This window comes from Gekko japonicus, unplaced genomic scaffold (genome assembly GCF_001447785.1).
Source record: "Gekko japonicus isolate JY-2015 unplaced genomic scaffold, Gekko_japonicus_V1.1 scaffold669, whole genome shotgun sequence".
In the NCBI taxonomy this organism is placed as follows: Eukaryota; Metazoa; Chordata; class Lepidosauria; order Squamata; family Gekkonidae; genus Gekko; species Gekko japonicus.
Genome location: NW_015167073.1, coordinates 423,832 through 438,723, shown reverse-complemented (window position 1 = coordinate 438,723; position 14,892 = coordinate 423,832). Strand labels below are relative to the sequence as shown.

Below are 14,892 nucleotides of genomic sequence, written 5' to 3'. Positions count from 1 at the left end.
GGCACTAAGGAGAAAAACATCTTCCTAAGAGTCTCCTGGTTTTGCCAAAGGTCTGACAGATGCTAAGTGTGAACAGTTTAAGAACTGGGTTTGGACATGGAAGACAGTGTTGTCAAGGTTTCTCTCCCTCACTCCAGTCCAGGGATGGGGAGAGAAACCAAGTGTTCAAGAACAATTAAACAAACGCCAGGAGAATGTCTGTATACTCTCCAGGCTTTACCGGTAGTCTGCCACCAGGATCTCTCTTTAACCAGTCCTGCGCCAAAGCTCAGGAGCAGAGATCCCAAACTCCTTCTTGCTTTATGGGACTGACCCACTTTACCAGCTCTGCAACAGGGCTGCAAACAATTAAGTACCACAGTGGTAGCCTCAGGCGAACGGCTTTAGACACAAGATTCAGTCTTAGAGATCAGGTTGCAACAGAGAAAACAAGTCCAGATAATATTGATTATATATTATCTTTATTCAGTACACAAGTATGCATATAACATGAGACTAGCAAAAGATGAGAAACAAAAGATATCTATAACTTGTTCAGCACTAGCTATACGATAGAGGTAGTTCATAGTTACCAGGCTGGTGTGCAAATAGGCCAAGGTCTCACCAGTGAATCTTGAAGAGAAACCCCATGGTTTTGTGGGCAGCTAGTCCAGCTTGGCTTCCTAACAGTCTCACTCCATGTTAACAGCAAACAGTCAATCCAAAATAACTCTTTGTTTCCCAGAGAGGAATTCCCTTAACTCTCCTCTAACCTCCTGTTTCCCATATGGATCATTGCTGATATACCCCCCACCCCCCGTCACCACCAGGTATGGCCATTTACCCAATAGCGAGAGAGTGGGAAGGCGTTCCAATCTCTGGTTTCCATGTGTTGTCAGGCAAGGTATGTTTTGATCGGCTCGGAGTTGGGCATCCCATTCCAGCCTCTTCCATTGACCATGTGTCATGTCAGGGAATGCTTTTGATGTGCTAATGTACTGGGCATAGCTCGTCCCATGCTCGGGAAGGCGCCGGCAAGTCGCTCTCTCCTGGCAGAGGTGTCAAAGTGTCTTGTATATGGAGATGCAGCCTGGCCATCTGGCAAGCCATTTGCACAGGTGACAGGAATCACGCGGTAGTGTTACCAGCTAGGCCATCTGGCCCAAGCAGGGAGGATTTTTAGAAAAGCCTTTTTCTATACAAGTGTTTCTGCTAAGCTTAGATGTTTGTCCAGCAGCCTTGGGGATGGAATTCTCCCTCAGCCTGATCTGTGTCAGGGGCCTCTGTCACACATGCAGTTAATCAGCATACCTCTACCTGTTCCATTCATTGGACATTACAGTGATAAACAATAGCAACAATGAAATGATAAGAGTCACATTTGACAACATGGGAGAACGAAAAGGAACCAAAACAGAACTGGGTACCACAGAAGCGATGACCACCACAAGAGAGAATTTGAGGATGACTGCCAGCAGAATGAAGAATGTGGTGGTAAAGTAGTCAAACACACCATGCGGCACGATGCACACCTGGCATTCCTGATTTCCCACAAAGTGAAGTGGGAAGGCAGCCTGAAATACAGTGTGGGATATGGTTGCTCAAACATTAAGGAATTTCCAGCTCAAAGAGCACTAAGTCATGGAGGATTCATGGAGGACAGGTCTATCAGTGGCTACTAGCCATGGTGACTGAGGAGAACCTTCACATTCAGAGGCACTAAACCTCTGAATCCCAGAGAGACAACATCTTGGCCTCTATGTCCTGTTGTTGGCCCTCCAGAGGAACTGGTTGGCCACTGTGTGAGACAGGATGCTGGACTAGATGGACCAGTGGTCTGATTCAGCAGGGCTCTTCTCAGGGCTATTTTTGGGCAGGAACGCACAGGAACGGAGTTCCGGCTGGCTCCCAAATTGGCCACACCCAGCAGGAAATCATTAGCATAATAGGCCACACCCAACAGCAGGAACTCATTAGGATTGGCTACATTAGGGGTGTGTGGCCTAACATGCAAAGGAGTTCCTGCTACAAAAAGAGCCCTGGAGCCTTTTGACAACAAACAAGGTAAACAGAATAACAAGCAAAAGGAGGGTGTGGCTGGGTAACCACACTTCTGGTAACATGGGGGTGTGCCCTAATGTGCTAATGAGCTGTGCTGTCAGGGGTGTGGCCCAATATGCTAATGAGTTCCCGCTGGGCTTTTTCTACAAAAAGAGCCATGGCTCTTCTTATATTCTTAAGTTTGTTTCCTACCCAATAAATGTTTTGCTGAGTCATGGAATTCTCATGGTGTTGTTGTTGGACTCTGGTTGCAGTGCTATGCTCATTTCCTTGACAGCAAGCACCATTGAACTCAGTAGCATTTTCTTCCGAATAAAACAAATACAGAGTGTGGCTGTCCAGCGCCTTTCTTTTGGGATGCAGGATGGGATAGAGGTTCGGTAAAATATTAAACATATTCTTCCTCTGTTCTACCCTGCTAAAAATTTGCCACCTTTTTAGAATATGTGCACTATGAGAAAAAATAAAAGTGTTTGGCAAGCTACACTGTATGATTTTCTTTCTTTCAAGGTTTTCTGTTGAGGTTGAAATATATTGTCTTGTATTTTGAGACTAAATGACTGAGGCTCAGGAGAATCAACAACAGCAATCTATTAATAAAGATCCAGAAGGAAACCCCCCAAAGGATCAGAGTAGTCTTCATGGAGTCTTTCCTCAGTCTTTATTAGCTTACCCAAACATTAAATCTTTCACACCTGAAGCAGAAAGAAGTCAGCCAGCGGGCACGTCTTCTAGCTACTGCAAATATCTTAGGTAAGAGGGCATAGAAGTGGATTCAGAGATAGTTCTGGGCTACGCTGAACATTGCTTTGTCTCAGTATAAATAAGCTTCCATTCCATTCCAAAAGAATGTTCGTGGAAGCAATGAGTATCACGAATCCCTCTTTCGAATGGAGATGCCAACCCCCAGCAATATTAAACTAGTAGCCAGTAACATACGTTAGAGCCAGTTTGGTCTAGTGGTTAAGTGAGTGGACTCTAATCTGGGAGAACCAGGTTTGATTCCCCATGCCTCCACTTGCAGCTGCTGGATGACCTTGGGCAAGCCATAGTTCTGTCAGAGCTGTTCTTGAAAAAGAGCAGTTTCTGTCAGAGCTCTCTCAGCCCCACCTACCTCACAGGGTGTCTGTTGTGGGGAAGGGAAATGTGTTTGTAAGCTGCTCTGAGACTCCGAGTGAAGGGTGGGGTATAAATCCAATATCTTCTCTTCTTCTTCTTTATTTGGGTATATGTGCCCAAAGCTGTAATTCTGTTTTAACCTTTTGTTTTACGGCTGGTAAACCCCAGATACATTTGGATACTGAAGGAACTAGCCACAAGGCATTAGGCAACCTAGACTCTGCCAAGGGCACACTTTTTAAGGCAGAACAAAGAAACTTTCCACCTGGAGCCCCCATATGAGAGATGATGTAAGCTTTTCCTTCACACAGTCCAGTGAAACCCTTTGCTATTTTTCAACTGTGTGCATTAGAAAGGTGATAGTTTTCTGGCTGTACTCAACATATGGCATGCAAAACTGTCTTTTTCTTTTTCTCTTGACAGAAGAATGAAGGTAGGATATTTTGCATTTTGGAATCCAGATTCTGAGACCTCATTTTTTAAGCTCATCCTTTTGGGACTTGACTGAAGCGTCTTCTCGAGATGTTGGCGAGAGTTGTTAGCATTGTGGCCATTTGTTTAACATGAAAGGTGAGGATTTCTATTAACACTGAATAGATTGGGATGCAAGGCAGATTCCAGCCAGGTTTTTGCAGGCCTTGGGTGAGAGAGTATATCTGGGGGCCCTTTCCCACTTTGAGTCCTAGTTGGGAAGAAAGAGAAATGAAGTAAATAAACAGGTATCTCAAAAGAGCCCAGAGAGATGGGCTAGAAAAAGCTATAGTGACTCGGTCAAGACTGTACAGTGAGCCTAGGTTAAAGTTGAATGATGGGGCCCACTGGCAGCTCTCTTTGGTTGGTGAGTGCCCATCTAAACCTCCCCATGGCCCCGGCCCTGCCAGGATAAAGGGAAGGAGCTGTATTGTTGGTGTAAGAGAGCCAGTTTGGTGTAGGAGAGCCAGTTTGGTGTAGTGGTTAAGTGTGCGGACTCTAATCTGGGAGAACTGGGTTTGGATCCCCACTCCTCCACGTGCACCTGCTGATGTGACCTTGGGTCAGTCACAAGCTCTGGCACAGCTGTCCTTGAAAAAGAGCCGTTTCTTTCAAGAATTCTCTCAGCCCCACCCACCTCACAGGCAATGTTCCCTCTAAGCTGTGGAGTCTTGTGAGCAGAAATTCCACTTTGTGAGCTGCTGGCATTAAAGTTGTGAGCGAGCTATTTGGCTACTGCATGAATTAGTTTGCCCTGGAGCCCTCCATCCCGAGCTAAGACAAAAATGTGTGAGCCGGAGGCTAAAAAAACGGTGAGCTAGCTCACACTAATTCAGCTTAGAGGAAACACTGCTCACAGGGTGTCTGTTGTGGGGAGGGGAAGGGAAAGGCATTTGTAAGCCGCTCTGAGATGCCTTCGGGTAGTGAAGGGCAGGGTATAAATCCAATCTCTTCCTCTTCTTCTTCTTTTTGCCTCTATATTCTCTACTTTAGGAAGACCCTAAGAAAACTCCCTTTTTCCTCAGTTTTGCCTCCTTAGCATCTATCATGGCTGGCAGCGCATTTCAGGGACTGCTATCTTACCAGTCTTTAATTAAGCGCAACCCTTGACTCATCCTTATTTCCTCTCTTTCCCTGTCCACGGGGTGTCATGAGGTAAAGGGGCTTCTCATCATCCTGTCCAGCACCACATAAATGTTATAGCACTTAATCAGCATTTAATATCTATCTCATTTAGACCCCACCCTTCTTTCAGGAGCCACCTCTCCATTTTATCATCACAGTAGCCATGGGAACATGCAGGGGTCATTTCCTGCAGGAGCGCACAGGAGCGGAGCTCTGGCAGTAAAGAGCCCAGAGGGCGGGCACATGCAACAAGCCCTGCCCCCTGCTCCCAGAAGCCCTCAGTCAGAGCAAGAAGCAGCCAGGTAAGTTGCAGAGGGCCCCCCCTCCAAAACAGTCCAGTGGCAGCTTTAAGGCCAAGGTTTATTCAGGTACAAGCTCTCCCTCCTCTTCGAGGACAGATCACGTTCCCCTCCCCCCAATAGCTAGCATTCCAAAACAGTCCAGTGGAGCCTGAGCGGTGGGTGTTGCCTTCTGACACACTTCCGGTGATGTCAGGGGTGTGTGGCATATGCAAATAAGTTATGCTAATGAGTTATGCTAATGAGCTCCTGCACCTCTTTTTCTACAAAATGACCCCTGGGAACATGGGTTGACTGGGGGGGGTACATGTGGGCAAAGGTGCATATACTTCAATCAATGCTGTTTTCAGTATGATAACTAGAGCTCATCTGATCAAAGTTGACAGCCTTTAAGCAGGTGAAAAACACTGCTTTTTTATGTATTTCTTCTCTTATGTTCCTTGCCTACAAGCTTCTTCACCTAGCCCTATAGACAGGAAATGATGGAAATATATATGTGGAAATAGATTATATCAAAGTATTGATTCTCTTACCATATTCTGACATGTCATGTTGTTTTCCCCATGTTTTATATTCTTACATTATGCAGTGCCCTTAAAAATGCAATGTCCTTAAAAATAAATTATGCTTTATGCTTCTCACATTCCCTTTTGTTCTTTTTTATTCTGTAGTCCTTTAAACGGTAAAATAAAAATATATCTAAGAAAAAAAGGTGAAAAGCAGGAGAGCCGAGTGCCCAGATCTTCTTACTGCCAAGGATACACCATTGGTTCGTTCCTGAGGCTTGTAGTGTGATCAGAGTCCTCGGCATTTTGTCCCCTTGATGCTCATTTTAATGGCTAGAACTGTTTATTTACAAGATTCACAAGTATGCTGCTGGGTCTGCAATACTCTGGGGGAGACTGGTGTGTGTATAGGAGAAGAACCCTGGGTTTCTTTAGAGACGCATTTCTGCAGGATTTGTCACACCCTGAACACTCCCTGTTTGAACTGCTGCCTTCGGGTAGAAGATATAGGACAATTAAAACAAGGACAAACAGATTAAAAAATAGTTTTTATTCGAGAGCTATTATTGCTTTAAATGCTGTATGAAATTGGAATTTGGGGGACATTGGTGGTTTAAGTTGCAATGTGAACCTTAAGGGAGTTATGGGATGGTTGTGAATGGTTGTGTGAGGATCTGTTAGCCGAATTGCTCTTTATGAGAGGCAATTGGAACAGTTTAATAATCGGGATTCAGGTCTATGTTTACGCAGGATGGGCTATGCCGTTACGTTTCAATGACGAGACGAAACAGAAGTTAAACAAAACTTTCTTTACTGAGTATATAGTTCAATCACACAATAATAATAATAAAACCACACAGGCATACAAGTACTAGGAAAACGAGTTAGATATCACAGCACAGTCGCATTAGCAGGAATATCGTTGGTGGGGTATATTTACCAATAGCGTGGCTCAGCTCCGAAAACTTCCAGCTGGATGGGAGGGCGGAAGGGGAAGAAAATGGGGTAGAAAACACATGAATCCAGACCAGCCGGGAACATGTGGATTGACCTTAGCTGTAGACTAAGGCAAAGCGGTTATCGGGAGTTTGGTATAGCAAGTGGGTCAAGAGAGGTTCAAGCAGACAGGGAGAGGTCGTTGGTATGAAGAAGGGGGTTGGTAGCCTTCTTGGCTCTGTGCAAGATGTTTTAAGGTCTCGGCTGTGAGGGGAGGGGGTGGACTCAAACGGATTACCAGGTAGCCCGACCCCGAAGGTCAGTGATTGGTTATGATGTCAATATTCAATCTATCGATTAACTAAAGGGGAGGTGTCTGAGCGGGGGCAAGAGGTACGTGCCGGGTCACCAGTAGCGCTGACGTGATGGTTGCTATGTGTAATGGACTTCTATTGTTGGTCTGGCACGGGAGGACTTGTATTGTTAAGCTTGTCAGGTGGAGACACTCGGTCTGGGCTTGGCTGATGAGCTTCTGTGTAGGTGATCAACCTTAATGTTTGCATACATGAAGAGCTTAACGACTCTGAGGGCCCCGCTGGCTAGGTGATGATCATCCTATGCAGCTGTCATTGTCTTGGTTTGCCCCCTGGTTGAACTCTGAGTTCCACAGTCTCTTCACTAACCTGTTCTATGTCAAGCTTAAAGTCACAAGGCATAACTCATAACATAGTCCAAAATGGATGCCTCTGGTAACATGTATGAGTATGGTTGTAGATCACCGAATGATTGCACCTTTAATTTCGTTGTACTATGTACAATGACAATAAAGTATATTATTATTATTATTATTAGTAGTAGTAGTAGTAGTACTGAAAGCGGTCTGTGCCAATTTGGATTCCGGTTCCAATCCACAATCTAATTCCACATTCCTTTAAAACACACACACAAAACTTAGGCAATAGGTACCATTCCTACTGGAATGTGTTTTGCCAGAAGAAGCCCTCTCCATTCGGACGTCTTCCACTTGCAGCCTTCTCCTTCATTAAAGTGTTTAATCCTTAGTTGGCTGTCACCTTAATCTTTTGGGGCAGTTGGCAACCGTCGTTCAATACCCAGGACTGCCAATAGTGACCACTCTGTTGACAAAAAGTGCATTGCTGTCATTGTAAATAATGGGACTGCTCACTCCACATAGCTCTGTGAGCATTTTAAAGACGCGGTTACAGTTTATAGTCATTGGCAGTGTTCCCTCTAAGCTGAGTGAGTGTGAGCTAGCTCAGGTTTTCAGCCTCCAGCTCACACATTTTTGTCTGAACTCAGGAAGGATGGCTCCAGAGCAAACTAATTTATGCAGTAGCCAAATCTCTCGCTCACAGTTTTAATGCCGGTAGCTCACAAAGGAGAATGTTTGCTCACAAGACTCCACAGCTTAGAGGGAGCATTGGTCATCGGGGCTGCAAATATGGAGGAGGAGACCAGTGCCTGTAGAGGGTGAAGAGTTAGGTAGATGGAGAGTCAGGGAGTGTAGGGGAGAACAGGAGACTGGAAGAACATTTTAATTCTCGCCCTCCCCCTGCCATGCAATTTCCCCCTAAAAATCAACATCCATATGTTGCTAGAGGCTGGGTAATCAAGAGGGGTGATGGGGACATGTGTGTGTGTGTAATAGGGATGGGCACAAACTGGAAAAATGCTGTTCAGTTCAGTTCAGTTCGGTTTGTGGTTTGTGGCGTGCCCCATTCACGAACCACGGACCGTCATGAATTCTTAGCCTCCTCACAAACCCGTTTGGTTCGTGAGGCAATAGAACACCCCTCCTGGCATGCAGGAGTTACCAAACTCACAGGGGTCTCCAGCTGACTCTCATCTATCTGCTCTCCAAGTTTGGTGAGGATTGGATTTATGGGGTCTGAGCTATGCCCCCCCCAAGTAGTTGCCCCAGAAAGTGCTTTCCTAAGGGCATCTTCTTTGGAGTGGCCACAACTTGGACCCCTGTAAATCCAGTCCTCACCAAACTTGGAGGGCGCGTAGAGGAGCCTTCAGGGAGAACATTTTGCTAGTGGTTGGATGGAGATCATGATAATGGCTCGCCTTGATGTGCTAGTTTACAATTTACCTCAGCAAATCTTCCCGGGAACAAACCTTAGCTAGTTTTAGAACTGTTCTGTGCCCAGAGGATATTATCATCTATTATAATTTCATTTCCTCTGCAGGCAGGATGAGAAGATGGTGGCTGAGAATTTCACTTTTGTCACCGAGTTCACCTTGGAAGGACTGTCCAAACACCGCAAGACACAGACGCTCCTCTTTATGGCCATTCTTCTGATCTACACATTGACCATAGTGGGGAATCTAGGGGTCATCATGCTGGTGCGGTCTGACTCCCGCCTCCACACACCCATGTACTTCTTCCTCACGCACCTTTCAGGCACAGAGATCTGTTATGCCACCAGCACGGAGCCACAGATGCTGGCTCATCTCTTGGATGGGAAAGGAATCCTATCCTTCACCGGCTGTGTGGCCCAGATATTTGTCTTATTGTTTATGGGCACTGCGGAAAACTTTCTGCTGGGAATCATGGCCTACGACCGCTACCTGGCCATTTTCCATCCTCTGCTGTACTCCATCACCATGAGTAGATGCCGCCAATGGCAACTTGCTTGTTCATGCTGGGCGGCAGCCTTCTTGTTCAGTCTGACGTATGTATGCTGCACCTTTAGTCACTCATACTGCGGCCCCAACCACATCGATCACTTTATCTGTGACATGCCATTGGTGTTGAAACTAGCATGCGATGACACCCACACCACACAGGCTATCATATCAGTGATGGCAGGACTGGGCCTCATGATTCCCATTTCTCTTATAATGACCTCCTATGGACTCATTCTGTTTTCTGTGTTAAAAATGCGCTCCACCTCCGGACAGCACAAGGCCTTCTCCACGTGTGCTTCCCATCTCATGGTCGTTACTGTGTTCTATGGCACTGTCATTTCGATGTACATGGTTCCTCGGTCGAGCACATCTTCTAACCGTGACAAACAAATTGCTGTGTTTTATGTTGTGGTCACCCCTCTGCTCAACCCAATCATTTACACCCTGCGGAACAAGGATGTCCACGGAGCAGTGAGCAAAGTGCTGTGGAGACGGAGCCTTGGACAAAAAAGTTGAGTGTGTGCATCTACCTGAAAGGACCCCTGATGTTGCAACAACTGCAGATGTGGGTTTTGGGAACATAAGAACATAAGAGACGCCAATGTTGGATCAGGCCAAAGGCCCATCTAGTCCAACACTCTGTCACACAGTGGCCAAAAATACCAGGTGCCATCAGGAGGTCCACCAGTGGGGCCCGGACACTAGAAGCCCTCCCACTGTTGGCCTCCCCAAGCACGAAGAAGACAGAGCATCACTTGCCCCAGAGCCCCAATCTATACCTTGTGGCTAATAGTTATTGTGGTAATGTTATTGGGAGGAGGGTTTAACAGGTAAAGGATTATGCTTTTGCCATTAAATCTTTAATTATGATACTTCAGTTGAGCAGTGAATCATTATCCTGCAATAATTTATGTCTAGCTATATGACATACAGAATCTGTCTGCCTCTGCTAAAACCCTATTTCCAAAATTTCAACTAGCAAGCACCTGGTTGGCGGACCTGAATATGCAATATGTTTTTATGCAAGAGCAGGATCTATTTAATGGTGCAGGGAAAGGCGAAATCCAGTCCATGTAAGGAAAGGCAAGATCTAAACTCTGGAAAGACTTCCATCATCCCTATCAAAAGGTATTGTTGGGTACCAGGCCAGAGCTATTGCACACTAGCGCCCACCACCCTCCAATGGGGCTCAGATGGTGCGGAACAGAGTACCAGCTTGTTCTTAGGGAAGAGGACCCCCTTCCCCCCTAGATCAGTAGTTCTCAACCTTCCTAATGCCGCGACCCTTTAATACAGTTCCTCACGTTGTGGTGACCCCCAACCATAAACTTATTTTCATTGCTATCATAAGACCATCAAAAATTTGTGTTTTCCAATGGTCTTAGGCGACCCCTGTGAAAGGGTTGTTTGACCCCCAAAGGGATCATGACCCACAGGTTGAGAACCGCTACCCTAGATGTACTCTCTTCTAAGGTTCTAGCCATGCTGCGGCCTTCCTCTACCCAGAAGCTCTTATCAGAACTACGGCTTGCCCATAGGCTTGCCAAGTCCCCCTGGGGGGCGGGGAAACCCCCGCCCCAGAGGCCCATTCCCCGCCGCTGGCGGATCGGGCCTCTGGGGGAACCCCACCCCGACGTGCACGTCACCTGGAAGTGACGTGACCACGCTGGGCACGCTGGGGGCGGGGCCACAGTCACCCGGGGGAAAACTCTATGACGCGCACGCTCCAGCCGCCAGCCGGGAGTCCCCCGCTGCACCTCGAAAAGCACTTGGTAACCCTACTTGCCCAAGGTCATCCAGCCAGGTGCAAGTGGAGGAGTGGGGAATCAAACCCGGTTCTCCCAGATTAGAGTCCACGCACTTAACTATGACACCAAACTGGCTCTCTGATAGCTCCTATCAGAGCTACGGCTTGCCCAAGGTCATCCAGCCAGGTGTAAGTGGAGGAGTGGGGAATCAAACCTGGCTCTCCCAGATTAGAGTCCGTGCACTTAACCACTACACCAAGCCTTGGAATAACATCTTCCCTGCCACTCCGCTTCCTCGCCTTGAGGGTGGAGCAACTGGGCAGCTGATTGTCAGATGACTGACCATTAAAGGGCCAGCTGTCAATAATCTGCTGGCTGGTGAGTGGATCTTTAATGGGTGCATGAGCAGCCCCACTGAGTCTAGTGGATGCCTGGATTTAGCACCACAGAACACCAAAGCAGGTAGACCCCCTCTCTTTAGTGAGAGGCAATATGGAGTAGAACACCCCCATTTTACAGCACCCCTTAGAGAAACTCTCAGAAACGAAGCCGGCAGCGGCTTAACCAAAAGGGTTGTTTTTATTAAAAGAAAAAATCCTAATAAAATGCAGACATACAGAAATAAAACACACGTTAAAACATACACACAAGTAATGGAAATACAGAGGGGAGTGGGAATAATGGGATGTTGTTTGGGGGGGGGGTTATAATTAATTCCATGGAGAAGAGGCTGTGAAGGTGGAAAGTGGCCCAAATGAAGTCACTGCTGCCCCTCAACCAAAAGTATCAGGTTAGCTCATCACTAAGCCAAGTTATCCTTCTTAAAGAAGGAAGTACCCAAACTGGTGGCTTATTTCTTTCTTTAAAGCATTTGTATCCCACAAGGGGCTGCGGTGGCTCAAGTGGTTAAGACGCTGAACTGCAGGCTGTGGAAGGTCGGTAGATCAGCAGTTCGAGACCCGGGTCTGCCGCATGACGGAGTGAGCTCCCGTCTCTAGCTCCCGCTCCTGCCAACCTAGCAGTTCGAAAGCAAGAAATTGCAAGTAGATAAATAGGTACCGCTTCGGTGGGAAGGGAACAGCGTTCCGTGCGCCTTGGTGTTTAGTCATGAGGGCCACATGACCACGGAAATGTCTTTGGACAGCGCTGGCTCTTCGGCTTGGAAACGGAGATGAGCACCACAACCCTAGAGTCGGATTCGACTGGCTTTCGAGCAAAGGAACCTTTACCTTTACCTTTTATCCCACCTTCTCTCCTTAGACTCAAGGCACCCAGTGACACAACAGGTTGCACGGACACAAAAACACCGTTAACGGTCCATTAACAAAATATGAACAGCACACAGGTTAGAAAAAGGCACAGATTAAATATGCAGCCCAATTTGCTCACATAGCTGACCCTCCACTGAACACCCTCTGAAATAAGACGGTCTCACAGTGGTGGTAGAAAGTGTCATGAAGTTGCAGCCAGTGTTCCCTCTGAGATAAGTCAGTGTGAGCTAGCTACCGTTTTTTTTTAGCTTCCGGCTCACAACATTTTTGCCTTCGCTCAGGAAGGAGGGCTCCAGAGCAAACCGATTTATGCAGTAGCCAAATGGCTTGCTCACCACTCTAATGCCAGTCGCTCACAAAGTAGGGTTTTTGCTCACAGGACTCCACAGCTTAGAGGGAGCATTGGTCACAGCCCACTTATGGTGGCCTGGCGAGGTAAGAGATGAGCAGAAGGGGGCTGCCATTACCTGCCTCTGGGCAGTCCCCCTGGATTTTCCTGGTGGTCTCCCATTCAAGTACGACCCAGGGCTGACCCTGCTCAGCTTCTGGAATCTGACAAGATCCATCTGGCCTGGGCCGTCCAGGTCAGGGCAAAACTGTCTGACACACCTTCCTATAGACAACAAGTGAAAGCACCATTTGGCCCACTCTGGTAGGCAGAGGTCATTTCGGGGGGGATCGCGGGGGATCGCAGTTCCCCCGGTGAGGTGCGGGGGGTGGGGCACATGATGAAGCCCCGCCCCCTGCTTCCGGCCACCCCGCTTCCGGCCCTCATTCAGCCAGGAGGAGGCAGGAGAAGAGGGAGGGTAAGTTGCTTCCTCCCTGCCTCTCCCCACCCCTGCCTGCCTGGGGCCAGGGAGGGCCTTGGCGGGGCTTCCTCACACTCCCGCCGGCCTTGCAGGTCCACCGCCGGGCCCCTGATGTCAGGGGGTGTGGCATATGCTAATGAGTTATGCTAATGAGTTATGCTAATGAGTTCCCCTAGCTCTTTTTCTACGAAACAACCCCTGCTGGTAGGCAATTCCAGTGGAGCGGATCTACCACAGAAAAAGCCCATGTCCTATCTGCTGCCACATGGACAATGTTAGGAAAGGGCGCCATGTGGAGAGGGCTGTCTGAAGAACATAGCTGGGGCATGCAAGTGGATCAGGAGATGTACTTTGATTGGTATGAGGACCTTTTAAGGTAATGTCCAGCAACTCGTCAAGGGTTAGAGCTGTGCTCTCTGAAGGGGGAGGAGGAGGAGGAGAAGAAGAGGAGGAGGAGATTGGATTTATACCCCGCCCTTCACTACCCAAAGGAGTTTCAGAGCAGCTTACAATCTCCTTTCCCTCCCCCTCCCCACAACAGACACCTTATGAGGTAGGTAGGGCTGAGAGAGCTCTGACAGAAACTGCTCTTTCAAGAAGAGCTCTGACAGAACTATGGCTTGCCCAAGGTCACCCAGCAGCTGCAAGTGGAGGAGTGGGGAATCAAACCCGGTTCTCCCAGCTTAGAGTCCACGCACTTAACCACTACACCAAACTGGCTCTAATGTATGTTACTGGCCACTACACGCTCTCATACTAGTCAGTAAGGTCACCTAAATACCAAACCTATTATTTCTCCATCCATGTCACTAGACAAGAAATGGGAAACATTATTTATCAGCCTCCATCAGGTAAACACAAGTCAGGTGTCTGTGACTTGCACTATACAGTTGCCTTCCTTTCTCTGTGTGGGAAAGCTAAAATGCATTTCCCCCTCATCCTGCTAGGTTCAATGCTTAAGACCCAAGAGGCTGAAATAACCAACAACAGATATTAATGACCCACAGGAAGGCAGCAAAGGGATCAGAGCAATCCTTGCGGAGTACCATCATAGTCTTTATTACCTTGCCCAAACTGTCAATCTTTCACACCTCAAAGAGAAAGCAATTTCAGCATACTGTCATGTCTCCTAACACTGAGAACAGGCAGAGAAGGGCAGAAGCCAAGTTATATTGATTATCACCCTAAAAGTCTTTACAAATTGGTTAAGATGGTTGTGGAATTATATACCAGTAGTAGTATTCATGCTTTGCATTTGCATGCATGAGGTCCCGTGTGTGCCCACTCAAAGTATCTCAGATATATCAGAGGGCATCTACATTTGGCCTTGGTGAGGTGCTGCCAGTCAAAAGAAAGAATACTAGGAGAAATAAATCATTTGTCTGATGGAATATAAAAGAAGTCCAAGAGGTGATGGAAAGGCTTAGAAGTCGTTATTTCCTTCCTCTCTTCTAATAGCCCACAACAGCAAACTAGCAAAAAGTAACATGCACTATCCGTATTTTTATTTGGATGTGTGTGTGTATCCAAAGTTGTAACTATCTTCTGGCCTAGGTCCTCTGCATCTAAGGAATCCTAAATGTTTCTCTGCCTTTCTACTGGAGACAATAGGCATGAGGGTACCTGTATCTTGCTACAGGATTCTTTTCCAGAACAGGAAAGAAGAGTTCTCTAACTTTGACCCGCACACAAGAGGTATAACTTCCCTGTTGAAATCTGTGCACAGTCCGAAACACCTTATTGCAGGTATGTCCAACCAGTAGATCATGGAGGGGTCAGAGGTAGATCACCAACCCCACTTGGTCTCCTGGTTTGCTGGACAGGTGTTTGGTTTTTTTTTGATGATTGTTTGGTGGTAAAAAATGTTCGCAGTCCTTTCTGGATCGTCGTCTCTCTGTTTTGTTTTTGCTTAT

At 47.1% G+C, this 14,892-nt stretch overlaps 1 protein-coding gene across 1 annotated transcript; it reads left to right on the top strand.

The window, feature by feature from the left end:
• The first annotated feature begins 8,722 nt into the window (after nt 1-8,722).
• On the top strand, nt 8,723-9,667 carry LOC107111723 (olfactory receptor 5F1-like). The gene has a single exon (XM_015412736.1). The coding sequence runs from the start codon at nt 8,723-8,725 to the stop codon at nt 9,665-9,667; it is 945 nt and encodes a 314-aa protein (XP_015268222.1).
• Nucleotides 9,668-14,892: the final 5,225 nt, after the last annotated feature.

Coding starts and splice junctions, on each gene's coding strand:
- LOC107111723 (XM_015412736.1), top strand. CDS start 8,723: ATGGTGGCTGAGAATTTCACTTTTGTCACCGAGTTCACCTTGGAAGGA.